The following is a 12,704-nucleotide window of genomic DNA, read 5'->3' on the forward strand; positions in this document are numbered from 1 at the left end:
TAACGATTCATGTGAGCCCGCGAATGTAAAGAGCTTATGTGTTTCACTTGCGCATGTGCACTACAGTTTTTTTTCGGAGGGAAAGTTCAAAATAAATAACGAAGTAATCGGAGTACGATTTCCATAACCGACCAGAAATTTTCTTAACCTGTCGCAGTTTGTAGCCTGCTTAAGGATGGCATCTGACGTAACTGTGGATATGAAAGAAGGTAAGTACTATTTTGCTTGAATCGTGTAAAAATATCTCTGTCGACAACATCTTCCATCGCCCGACCTCGTCGCAATGTTTGTTTTCGAATATCGTACATGAAGACCCAATAACTTTATTAGGGATACGATCTGTCCGTTATAACAGGGCTGGCTTGTAAAATATTTTGTGATAACTGAAAATAGATTCCGTTTGTATTAGTAAACTTACATTATCACACAAATATATGCTTTTGCCGAACTGTACCGCGTACGTCTTAGTACTAGTACTGTACAACTTGCTGTAAACTGTACGTGCCCCCGTTTGATCTGAGTTATCTGCTAGCTTATTACAGGCTCAGAGATGACACACGTATCCGAACCACAACGACATAGGAAACGCAAATTAGAGACTTTTTTAAGCAAAGTCAGTTAAATCGATATATCACTCCAAGTAAACACGACCGTTACTTTGTTATATTTCAGAGGAAAATCCATTAATATGCTCAGAGAAAAGACTCACAAAGGTAGTAGTTAAAGTTTTTTGTATTTTATTCCTATTTTTTAAGACATACACAAATTTAATCCCTAAGATCGACTAGCATCCAATTCCTCCAGACTATATCATCATTGAATTAAAAACTAAGGCCATGAGAATCAAAAAAATAATTGCTCATTGATTTGATCGTCAGAGCTATTCTCCTTGTCAGTAATGGGAAATATGTAGAGAACACTTTGGAGAATGTGCTTTCTGATGTTAGGAGCATTACCACCTGTGGGTGGATGGAAGTGTGATGGAGGGTTACTCCAGGTTTTGGCAGGATTCCCTGACAATGTGCTGGTCCCTGTTGTACTCCTCTGGGTTGTTCAATTAGCTAGGTTAAGATAACCCAAGATTGGTGTGAAACCTGACCAGACAGATCTGATAGCTTTAAAAGAATATTCAATACAATTCTTTTGTCTACAATTTGATGCTTGAATGCTTGAAAAAGAAAAGAGAAAATTAGCAGGAAAAGACTTAAAGAAAGAAATAAAGAAACCCAGATAACTTAATCCTGGGTTAGCACTAATTTGGCCTTAACGTTTTGACCCCTAAGAGTGACTGGCATCTAATTTCTCCCTACAAGATCACCCCTGAATAAAACATCAAGGTCATGAGAATAAGGGAAATGACTGACAACTTAAAAAGTTCTTGATGGTTAAACAATTTCTCTTAGTTAGCATCTTAAGAAATGTATGGAGAAAAGTGTGGAGAATATGCATACTGATGTTAGGGTGTAAAGGGTTAAAAAAGAACTGGGCATAGGGTAAAGAGAGGCAAGTGTAAGAGTGCTTGTCTTGCAAAAGTACACAACTCAGTAACCTGGCTATGACTCGTAGTCTGACTTGGACACTGTGTCTCCAACTGATAACAAAATTATTGCAATAAATAATTTCTTGAATACAATATACTGTTGTTTGAAAAAAAATTAACATTTTTTGTGTATCATCAACAGGTACAGCAAGCAAAACTGGAGGCACTTGCTGCCTTTGGCAACTGCACATTTGATTCCTTGGTTGTTAAAAGGGAAAGCTTCAAGTCAAAACTCAATTCAACTGCGAAGACTGCTGCCACAAGGAAAGAAAATGTGAAGAGGCTTACTCGGTAAGGACTGATAATTTTGTGTTTTATCAAGGCAATATCCCTTGGTTGAAGATTTTCTGTTTTTTCTCTTAACTGCCTGCTTTAAACTGTATCAACATTGCCAAAGAGAATTTTATTGCAAGTCAATCCTGGGAGTCCAAATGCACCTGAGCTTAGTTGAAAACAATGTTTGTCTTGGTCTCACTCTTATCAATTTTCTTTTCATTATTACTATTATCTTTTGGTGAAAAGACCCCTCAATTGCTTAAGATTGAGTATCAATTTCACAAGTTGAGTATCAATTTCACAACCTGAAGGTTCCTGCAACAATCTCATGTTTCAATTGTTTGCCATTTCTACAATCATGTTCTAATTGAGTTGCTTGGGGAGAAGTGGCCAAACACAGAGTGACACCAAAGACTTATCAGTCTAAAGTTTCAATCTGTGAACTTTGTTAGTTTTGCATGCAGAACAGCACACACAAAAATTCTTAAAGTGCTGAGCCTCATGCTGGATGCCAAATTAAGCTGGTTTAACAATACATTAAATAATTAAAAAACTGAATGTGAGTCTTAAACACCACCTCTTCTCTTGATCTACCTCTGACTTCATGTAACTCACCATAGCAGCACAATTTGAACAAGGAATCATTACCCAAAAAATCAGAATGGAATGTTAAAAGAATTACTCAGTAGGGGTACCATTAGAAATGTAAACTCCAGTTTCATAGCTGCCTGTTATGGGAATCTTTTCCCATGGAATCGATGTAAAATATGAGCCGTATAGTATGATTTCCAAATCTTAAAACAAAAGTGTTTTTTTTCTCTACTGAACCTTTATTTGTTATTTTTATGAAATAGCAAAGCAGTCATACATAGAATACTTTTGTCCTCTAGAATGGAAAAAGCCAGACAGGAAGCCAATGAAGCATTCAAGAATATTCGTCTCGGCCAGAAACGAAAAATTAGTGTGCGTGAGAAGAAAACAGAAACACATGACCCCATCAATGCAAAAAGAATACTCACAAGACTTGAACAATGTAAACTTGAAGCACAGCAAGCTTTTGGAAATGTTCCTTTGGGCACACTGGCAGAAAATATAGAAAAGAAAGATGGGCAAAATAAGATTCAAAGACACAGATCAAGTGCAGGAACCAAACACTCAGGACTTGAGAATAAAGATACTGCACAGAACAACACTAAAAAAAGCTTTGACAAGAGATCTTTGGAAAGAATTATGAAAGAAAAGGGGAAATCTATAAATAAGGGGAGACAAAATAGAAGGTCATCAACTTTGCGAAGAAGGAGTTCAGCCATGATGCGAAGACGAAATTCTGCCAAAAGTAATAGACTTACCAAGGTCCAAGCCTCACAGTTAGAGGCTCTTCATAGTTTTGGAGGCCTGAGCCTTGACAAGTTGTGTTCCTCCAACAAGAAGGCCTGTGAAGCTGAAGTAAAGGGTGACCCAGTGGCTGTTGACTGTGAAACTGTTGAGGAAGGGAAAGTTCAAAGTGAGGTAAATGAACCAATAGTCATGGAAACCCATCATGAAAGTGATTCTGGTCAGAAAGATGGTGAGATGGATGTTGAGCCAGCACTAATTGCAAATGCTGTAGATGTCCTGGGAGAGATGTCTCTGCAAAAATGTCATTCTGTTGATGAAGTAACTCAAGTGACACCCAGTGACTGCAGCAATACTGAGATCCAGACTGAGAAGGTCCAAGTGTGTGAAGATCATGTGAAAGGTGTTAAGAGTAAGCACCCTAATTGGGAGGAAAGTCTTCATGAGGCATCCCCTCAAGCCAAAAGTATAATCACTGAAGCAGCACCCAGGCTCTTGACACGTTTGGAGAGAGCACGAATAGAAGCACTTCACAGTTTCAATGGGCAAGCTTTTGACCATGTGATAAAGACATCCACTAGAAAAATGGCCAGATACTTGACACCAATGAAACATCAGGGAACCAACACAGAGCTCCAGCCAACAATGAATGCACCCTGTCAGACTGATGATTCCTTTAGAAGACACTACCCACTTCCTAACAAGTCCTTCTACTCCAGCCTCCAGGGCAACAGCTTCCATGACAAGGACGCACTATTGGAGAGTAGCAAAAAGGTTGTGCAGACAGCCAGGTCCTTGGATACACCTTCTCCAGATCACTCACCTGCAAACTTGTGATTTTGTAGATGAACAGGAGAAATGCCATAATTTTAGCATACTGTTTTGTTTGCTTGTCTGTTTGCATCCTAAGGAAGAGTTTTAACTATTAAAACTCAAGTTTTGTTTATTTGCATTGAGTTTGGAAAAAAAACTTAATAGTGTGGTAAGTTATTATTACATTGAAGATGTTCACATTTGAGTGTTATGTTGGTGTTCATGTTTGCAAAGAGATGCTGTTCACTGGGCCAGCAAGTTCTGACAACTAATTCCTAATAAAAAGTGACTTGTGACTGCACATGCAGGTTTGTCATTAAAAGGCAGTAGGTGGTGGAAACCCACCTGCTGTCAGACCATTTTGTGCTGTTCACTTTGCATACCAGCCTTTTGTGATATTGAGAACTGTTGTCTAAACAAATCATTTTGTTGTTGTTGTTGTAAATTAGCAATTTTCCTTTTTTTCTGATTTTATGGAGGAAGGATTAAACTAAAAAGTTGTATTTAAAGTGAGTACAGTGCAAGAACTGTCGGTGTTGTTGACAGCTAACTTAAAAGACAGAAAATAAGTATTTGTGGTATTCAGATTTGTCATGTGATGAAATCTTTTTTTTTTCTGATGAGTTAGTTATTATCTTATGTTTTTTGATTTTATATAAGAAGGATCAAATTAAAAACCTGTACAGGAAGTACCATGCAAAAACTGTCAGTGGTTTTTGTTCACAGCTATCTTGAAAGACAGAGAATAATTAATTTTTTAACTGATTTTAACATCAATGTCTGGTAAAAAAATGTTACTCAAATATACTCCAGATGATAAAAACCATTTTTCAAAGAATTTCAAATTTCAAATTTTCCATCTCAGAAGTGTTGTGTCATACACTGAGAGGTTCCATCAGTGTAGCTCACTACACTCTATGGTCCAATTGTTCAAAGGGCAGGTGAGTTGCTATCCAGTGGATAAGTGTCAAGAAAAGGTACCACGTTATCTAATGGATAGAGATTTATCCAGTGGATAGCATTACTTCAAACAACTGTGGTCTGCAAGTGTATTAAGTTTCAGTTCTCAATACTTCCTTAAACTGCCTACCTTTTTTCTGATCAGCTGCTATGATTACTGAGGTTTTGGTCTTTTTGACATGCAACTTGAATCTGTAAAGTCATTCTGTCGCACTTGATAATATACTTCAGGGCACAACCCAGTAAACCCTGATGTTAAAGGATAAATTTGATTCAGCTGAACTGGCCAGTTTAGTCAAGATGACAATAAAATGATATGATCCAGTGCTTTTAGGCAGATTGGCACTCAGTTTATGATCATCTGTTTAGAGAGAACTTTGGTGTTAACATGGAGATGAAACACAAATGTTGATCTTTTTGTCCCTGATTTATTTATAGAGCAACAAAACAAAGCACAGAAACTGTCCTTCTTAACCCCTTTACACTCCAACATCAGTATTCATATTCTCTGTGCTTTTCCTATACATTTCCTCAGGTGTTTTACAAGGAGAATTTGTTTAACAATCAAGGGCTTCTGTAGTTGGTGATCATTTCCTTAATTCTCTTGACCTTAATGAGTGATTCAGGGTGATATTGGCGGGAGAAACTTGATGCTTATCACTTTTCAGGGTCAAAGGTTTATTAAGTGGACTGTGCCCGAAGACTTGGCCAGGAGCTTAAACAATGATCCTTTGCTGCCAGGTTACCACATCAAAGATGGGTAGAATATTCTTATTATTTTTTGTTGTTGTTTTTTTTTTTTTTGAGGTGCATTGATTGAATCTGACTTGATTTAAACATGAAACTACATAAGTAAAAGTTAAGAGTTGGTTCAAGTATCACCCTACCAGTGAAAAGGTATGCAATGGCACCATTTTGCCAAATTCATAGGCACTCTGAAATCCTATCCTTTTCTTGTTCAATGTATCGCAATATATCTTTGGTTGGGGTCTATTGGAGACAAAAGAGTTTCAGTTCGCTTTTCGTAGTAAAATTACGTGGAATTATATTTTTGAGGCAATCAACTGTAGGCGACTAATTTTGATTTTCTCTCTGTTTGAGGAATGGCAGTAAGCGTTGTCTCTTTCGTAACTGTTATTTGGTCTCATCACGCAACACGCACTCCCTCTCAAACGGGGAATATATGACGTTGTGTGACGAGACTAAACAACGGCTGCGAGGGAAACAACAATAAAAGTTGCACTAATGCATTTTATTTTTGCTTAGAGGTATTTAGACAATAAACCGCAAAATACCTGGTGAGTTCAGTTAAAATAGTAATATTTTATTTCTCTTAAGGTGAAGCAATGCGATATTTTCGTCCGGTGGAAAGTTACACAGTGTCCCATCTCAATTGGCCCGCCTAGCCGAAAAAATAACCCTTGCTTACTACGCATGACTATGTTTTTTGTTTTTTTTCCGTTTGTGTGATAATGTCTATTTTTTTCTTTCCATTGTTTTCAATTCGTTACTTGTGTGATCGAAAAAATGTTCTTTTAATTTAAATCCAAACAATGAAGACAATTGACTGTGGGCACCACGAACCGTTCGTGCGATTTTTATTGAACGTTTGTTCGGCATTGCCGGTAGTATCCTGTTCATCTCACGCCTAGCTTCCAATCGACATCCGTTCCGCGAAGTTCAAGAATGCGTCAATGCAAATGAACCTAGCTAACCGCACCCGAACCAGGTGCGGTACGGTATGGTTTCTATATATAGCTCTTATTGGCTATGAGGAACACGGCACAATGATTTATAACCGCTGGAGACTTGATTTTTAACAATGACCTCAAAAGCGAGTTGCGATGAAGGAGTTGTTTAAGGATAAATACTGACATAACCTTTTGGAAAATCTATCACCAAACGATAGTTTTACTTCAGCCAAATACTAGGTCTGTCAGAATTAAGGTAAGGGGTGTAATCTCCGTTGGTTATTGAAAGCCAGCAGTACTGTTTTCAAATCAATCAAAGAGATTGATTCTAACTTTATATGTTCGCTTGAAAAATCAAGTACATTTACGATGTGAAATGTGTCCTCTGGTACTGACGCTGACTTTTGTAACGCTTTGTGATTTTGTTTTTCAAACGAGTCGTTTTCCTGCTATACCTAGTTTACCAAAGAAAGAGTCACCTTAACATACGCCGCAATCTTTGGTTAAAATAGAAACTACGAAAAAAATTCTAAAGAGAAAACATCCTCTTGGCCTACTTCGTTCAAAATTGCCATCTGTCACTCCGTTTGGGGAGCCCACCGCGGAGAGTAGGAATTGAAACAAAAATCAAAGGCCGAAACATCTGATGAGGCCGAGTTCCTGAGTAATCTATCTTCTTGCTATCTGAGATGGCCGTCAGCTCCTGTTGAATAATCACCTCTGACTAACGAGTCTAAAGGAAGTGTCCTTCGACAGCAAATTGGGTTCAAGTGGAAGTTGTGTTAGAAAGATATTTGCTTTACGCACACCCATACAAAATCTACTTCGATAGGTCCGCGCAGATAAATGTTATGTTACGCAGACTGAAAGAGACTTTTTTAACATTATCATTTTGTCGGGAATTGTGGCACATTTTGCGAGCTAAAATAGAGAATTTGGCACGCTGGCGTGATAGTTCAGGCTGTTTTGTTGTCGATTTTCCAGTTTTATACTTTCTCTATGCCATCTAAAATGATAGAAATAGTTTTACCAGACTATGTTTTGGGCTAAAAATATGTCTTGGGGCCTTCCCATTTTAACCCTCGCCTAAAGGCTCAGGCTAAAATTAATCTAATGATTTTTAAGGGATCACATGGTTTTAAGGGGGAACAAAAGGGACGTCAGTCGTCTCTAACAGAGTCTAGAGAAAACTGATCACCCGTGAGGGGAATGTCATTAGAATACTGTAGAGCGTTATGTGAGGATTGGGTCATTTTCATTGAGAAACGACTAAAATCCTCGCCCCCCAAAGTGAATGGTCCCTTATTTTCATTGTTTCACCCTTAGAGATGAAAGGTTTTATCATCACCAATGCATCCAAAGATGAGAGATGGTTTGAGCATATTGTTACCGGATTCTACATTGCGATCTTCGTGATCACATTTATGACGAACACGTTCCTCTTCATCGTGTTCCTGAAGAATAAATCGTTCCGCGACCTCAGCACTTACTTGATCGTCCAGATGGCGGTAGCTGACGTGCTGTATCTTTGCGTCACCTGCGCCATCATTGTCATAAAGAACTTGGATGTACAGCTTAGCCGGCCGATGTGCAAAGCCTTGTTATATGTAGAGGGAGTGGCCAGATTTGCATCTTCGCTCTCTTTGATGTTGATCAGTCTTGAGAGATCCATGTCTGTTTGCTCACCATCGATGTGCTATACAATCAGGAAAATTTCTGGAGTCAAGAAAAAAGTGAGTGTCTTGATGTGACTTCAATATGAGATGATCAACTTGTTGAAGCTGCCGTTATTGCAATGACCTACAATTTCTCCCTTTCTCATCCCACAGGCTTTCTTAAGCGTTTTCATCAGCGCTGTGATTCTTCATTTAGGAGTCCTTTTCGTGGCGTGTGACTCTGAAAAGTGGGCCCCTGGCTACAGAGTAGCTGTGACTGTCGCTACTTATACCCTCCCCCTGGTGGTAGAGCTGACTGCCTACACCATATCTTACCACAATATCAACCGAAGACTTAGAGCTTCAGCAGGTAGCAAACAAGTTCTGTTGTTTATTAAGAGGTCGCTGAAGGTTTTTGTGCTAATCGCTATAGTCTTTGCAGTCTGTACGCTCCCTGCATCAATCATGGTGATTCTTCAGTCACTCCGTGTTTACACACCTAGCTATTTTGTTGGATATGTCGGGGACATAATTGAATGCATTCCCTGTGTCACAAACGTAATCTGCTACCTGGTCTGCAGTCCAAAGTTTCGCATGGAAATCAGGAAACTCTTATCAGGTGTGTTTCTGTTTGGACTTACTGCCCCATAGTTAGAATCCACAACCTCTCAATTACTCGTTCCGATAGTGAAACACGGTTCATTCTCTTTAGCATTTTCCGACATTTTACGACTTAAAAACGTACTTAGAACATTTGGACTGAGTTTTTTAGCGTAAAACCAAATCAACTTCCCAGCGACAAACAGCCAATCAAAGGGAAGAAAAACATAAAAAAGACAATGAGACCTCACAGTATGAACGAGCAAACCGAGTCGAGATGATTCCTCAGCATTACATTGCATATCCTATACTGCGCAAAAAATTACGTAATTAGGCGAATAAGCACGCGCGCATTCCGAGAACATGGAGAATCTTTACGAAGCGATAACGGAAATTCTTCGGAAAAAGGCAAAAACACCACCAAACGGACGCGCGGTAAACTCTTAATCTTAAACGAATAAAACCCCAAAAGCGAAACGACCGAAAAAACTGAAAAACTAAAAAAAACTCGCGTACGCGAAAATCGTACGCGTCACAAATGCTCACCGCGTGTTTTAAAATTCGAAAAGTCTCAGAGCGCGCGTGCTCGCTAGTCGACTTCTTTTCACCAGATACGACGGTCTTTATTTCTTGAACGAGCACGGTGACCTATATTTTTTTATTCATTTGCACCTGTATAGGCTTAAATGGGGTACGCTTGGCCAATAAAATCTCTTTAGCAAGCACGCTTAGCTATCTTTTTTCATCGTAGTTTTCGAAACAGAGTTGGTAGGAAACGTTAAAGGAAAAATTCAAAAAAGAATCGTTCAACAACTTTTATTTCTGAGTAATCATCTTAAGCGCGTGCAACCGATTGATTGGAAAGTTTAGTACGAGTTTTGTAGACAAATCGTTGGTTAAACAAAACCGAAGTAGCTCCGGATTACTCTCAGTACTCAGTTGAGACTTACTATATACCCAATAGATAACGCAGTGACCGGAACTCTGATTACACACATTTTTTTCAGTCCCCGGTTACAACTCAATACCAGGTTTTAAAGACCTTTCCTTTTATAAGTACAATATCTCTTTCCATTCCTTTTTAATCAAACTTGAGAATGGCGACTAATATTCATTGTTACCTTGCTCCACTTGATAAGACGCCAGTATTGTAGTTTACACGATAAGTTGAAAGAAGAGCACCGCCGGGTGACCCACATTAGAGCGAGGGACTACCTTAATTCAAAGAGGGAGTATACTTTTATCGAGGGCAGAAGTGAAATTATCTGACCGTAGACGTAAATAATTCCTTAATTACAATTTTTTTTAGTTCGATGAAATGATTTATGATTCATCGACAACTTGTTTACGGTGTTCATGATTTTTCACTGACTATATCTTATAATTCATGATTTCTTAATTATTCATGATTCTGGCCACCTGATTTAACCCCTTTGGTCAATGACTCATGATTCCGCCTCCACCCACGAATGTTTGACAAAGAATCTAACCTTCTAACCTTTTACCCAGCCCTTCGCCTTTTCACATATCTCGCACTTCCATTGCCTCTTACTAAACGTTTATTTACATCAGTACTCAGGTATTGTAACACTGGTGAATACATTTCCAAATCAGCCTCTGCAGAAGGCGCAGAAAACTTAGACGGCCTTGATGACGAAAAGAAAAACAAGCGCGCCATTGACAAGACCACTTTAAAGTTGGATTGGATTCTTGGCGATGACCCATCTCAAGTCGTCATTCCAGGATCCCCTACTCTGAGGGTAGACACACCAGCTAGTGCTGTACCCCCTGACTCCATAGAAGTACTTCTTATGGCCCTAGAAACCATTGCAGAGCAAGACGAAACAAGTCCCCGACGGGCAGCTCGAAAAGGCACCAGCGTTAACACTTGGCCACGCATGCGTCAAACTCCAAACGATCGACGTGTCCCGGAGAATCTTGCGGCATCCAAGGACTCCGTTTTTTCTGGGTCAAGTTTAAACGGTGTGGACATTGGAGTTCACCAATCTGGGTTTGAGACAGGTTTATCCACGGAGACAGTGGATAATATCATGCCAAAGATCTCTAAACATACTGTCAAGAATGTGGAAATAGGAACCCAAACTGAGTTCAGCAGAGTTGACGTACATGAGACTGTGAAAGAAGGTAGATTATAGTAACATTTAATATCTATTATTACCATTAAGCAATCAATCTCGCATCTAAGAAAGCGAATTTTGGGGATGTTCAGCAAACCGCAAAGCGGCAACGTAATTATCCACAAGTTTGGACCACTCGTGCTCGCGCAGAAAGAGCGGGGCCTTGAGTTATCAGAGCAGTTCGACGAGAAAATTCTCCAGGTTCTTACAAGAGTAAGTCATTCCGCGTTAGAAATTTCCCCTGTATGCATGGGCACGTGCTCGTCGCAACTGGTCTGTGATGCGCAGAATAACTTTGAAGCTTCACCCACCACCCCGTGCTACCCCCGGGAATTTCCTATGCCCAATATGGCGTGTGGCACGTCGGGCGGCTTTTTGTGCCATTTCCGTAACATGCGTGTTTTACGGGACAGGGTTCAGTTAGCCGTCCGTACCGTGGGGGTGGTAAATTTGAAGCTTGCCTGGGTGGGGTGGGCAATTTGAATTGTTAAGTCTCTCCAGCGGAATGAACGTGTTTTGTCTTTTAATATGGAGGTGTTTGCAGGTAAAAAGTTCAATTTTGCGAGCAGATGGTCAGAAGAAAAGGTCTAAAAGAAAGTCACGGTCGCTATTTATCTTGCCGTTCACAAAAAAAATCGACAATCACAACCGGTACTTGGGTGAGGCATTTGAACACAATTTTGGCCGGGGTGGGGGGGGGGGGGGAGGGGGAGAAGGCGTTTCAGAAATTTGAACGAACCAATCTTCAAAAATTCAAACTCTGAAGGGTAGGAGAGAGGGGGGAGAGAGTGGCCGGGGGGATCTTAAAGCTTCGAATTGATCGACGCATTCAGCTTCTCGTTCTCAGAGTTCTCGTTTCTTCAGGTCACGTGGTCATTTTTACTTCTAAAGATGCGTAAAAACGAGTGACTCTGAGGATTAAAATGAAACTAAGTTTCTTTGACTTAAGTTTTTTACAAAACCGACTGCTTTAAATTTACTTCATTTTCTTTGAGGTTCCTTATTTTCTGGAATGTGATAATTTGTTTCAACCACTCAGCTTTTGTCTTGTACGTCAAACATTGCTCCAAGAATTGGAGTTCATCATGAAATTCGTATAGAGATTTAAAGAATGTGACTTCTTCATATATCTCTTTCGCAGAATCATCATGGCTCTGACGTGAAGGAAGAAGCGTACTTTACATTTACTATTGATGTATGCAGGAAACACGATAGTTGTTCGAAGGCAACAATTTTGGGTTTTATCGTAACTATATAAGAAATGGCGATCGCACCTTTAGATCAGAGGCTCGGTTTTATATATTTCACATTGTCAGTGAAGCTACTTAATGAAAAAAAAGTGAAACTAAAGCGATTCATTGTACATTCGCGATAATAATTGTATCCGTATAATCATTCTGCTAAAGAAAAAAAGTGAATTCAAACCAAATGATTTTTTTCATTAATGTACATAAAACTATAATTTCCTACTACTATTTAATGAAATAAAAGCAACTTACAATTGAGTGTGAAAAGCTGTCCTCTTTGGAAAGCAGGAGAAAGAACAATGGTGAGGTCAAGGGTGATGTCAAAGTCACTAATGGTAATACTAGTGATGGCTCGAGGCCAGGTTCTCCTCTGTCCATTGCACACTTTAGAAATGAACTGAAGTAAGAAGAAGCCAAACTTCTCTTGTTGAAACAACCACATGCTGCAC

General features: G+C 39.4%; 2 protein-coding genes across 3 annotated transcripts; both read left to right on the top strand.

Annotated features, from left to right (window-relative positions):
• The first annotated feature begins 64 nt into the window (after nucleotides 1-64).
• On the top strand, nucleotides 65-4,667 carry LOC113669061 (uncharacterized). Its single transcript, XM_027185051.2, has 4 exons — nucleotides 65-209; nucleotides 673-713; nucleotides 1,683-1,831; nucleotides 2,707-4,667. The coding sequence occupies exons 1-4, from the start codon at nucleotides 176-178 to the stop codon at nucleotides 3,986-3,988; spliced, it is 1,506 nt and encodes a 501-aa protein (XP_027040852.2). The 5' UTR covers nucleotides 65-175; the 3' UTR covers nucleotides 3,989-4,667.
• A 2,067-nt stretch (nucleotides 4,668-6,734) lies between these two features.
• On the top strand, nucleotides 6,735-12,296 carry LOC113669081 (allatostatin-A receptor-like). 2 transcript variants are annotated; one of them, XM_089204304.1, is made up of 5 exons: nucleotides 6,735-6,871; nucleotides 7,942-8,348; nucleotides 8,445-8,889; nucleotides 10,443-11,015; nucleotides 12,150-12,296. In XM_089204304.1, the coding sequence occupies exons 2-5, from the start codon at nucleotides 7,944-7,946 to the stop codon at nucleotides 12,164-12,166; spliced, it is 1,440 nt and encodes a 479-aa protein (XP_089060430.1). In that variant the 5' UTR covers nucleotides 6,735-6,871; nucleotides 7,942-7,943; the 3' UTR covers nucleotides 12,167-12,296. The 2 variants fall into 2 exon arrangements, with proteins under 2 accessions (XP_089060430.1, XP_089060431.1); XM_089204305.1 differs by lacking the exon at nucleotides 6,735-6,871 and having other exon boundaries at nucleotides 7,821-8,348.
• Nucleotides 12,297-12,704: the final 408 nt, after the last annotated feature.

The sequence above is a fragment of the Pocillopora damicornis genome, chromosome 4, assembly GCF_964200805.1.
Source record: "Pocillopora damicornis chromosome 4, jaPocDami1.2, whole genome shotgun sequence".
Lineage (NCBI taxonomy): Eukaryota > Metazoa > Cnidaria > Anthozoa > Scleractinia > Pocilloporidae > Pocillopora > Pocillopora damicornis.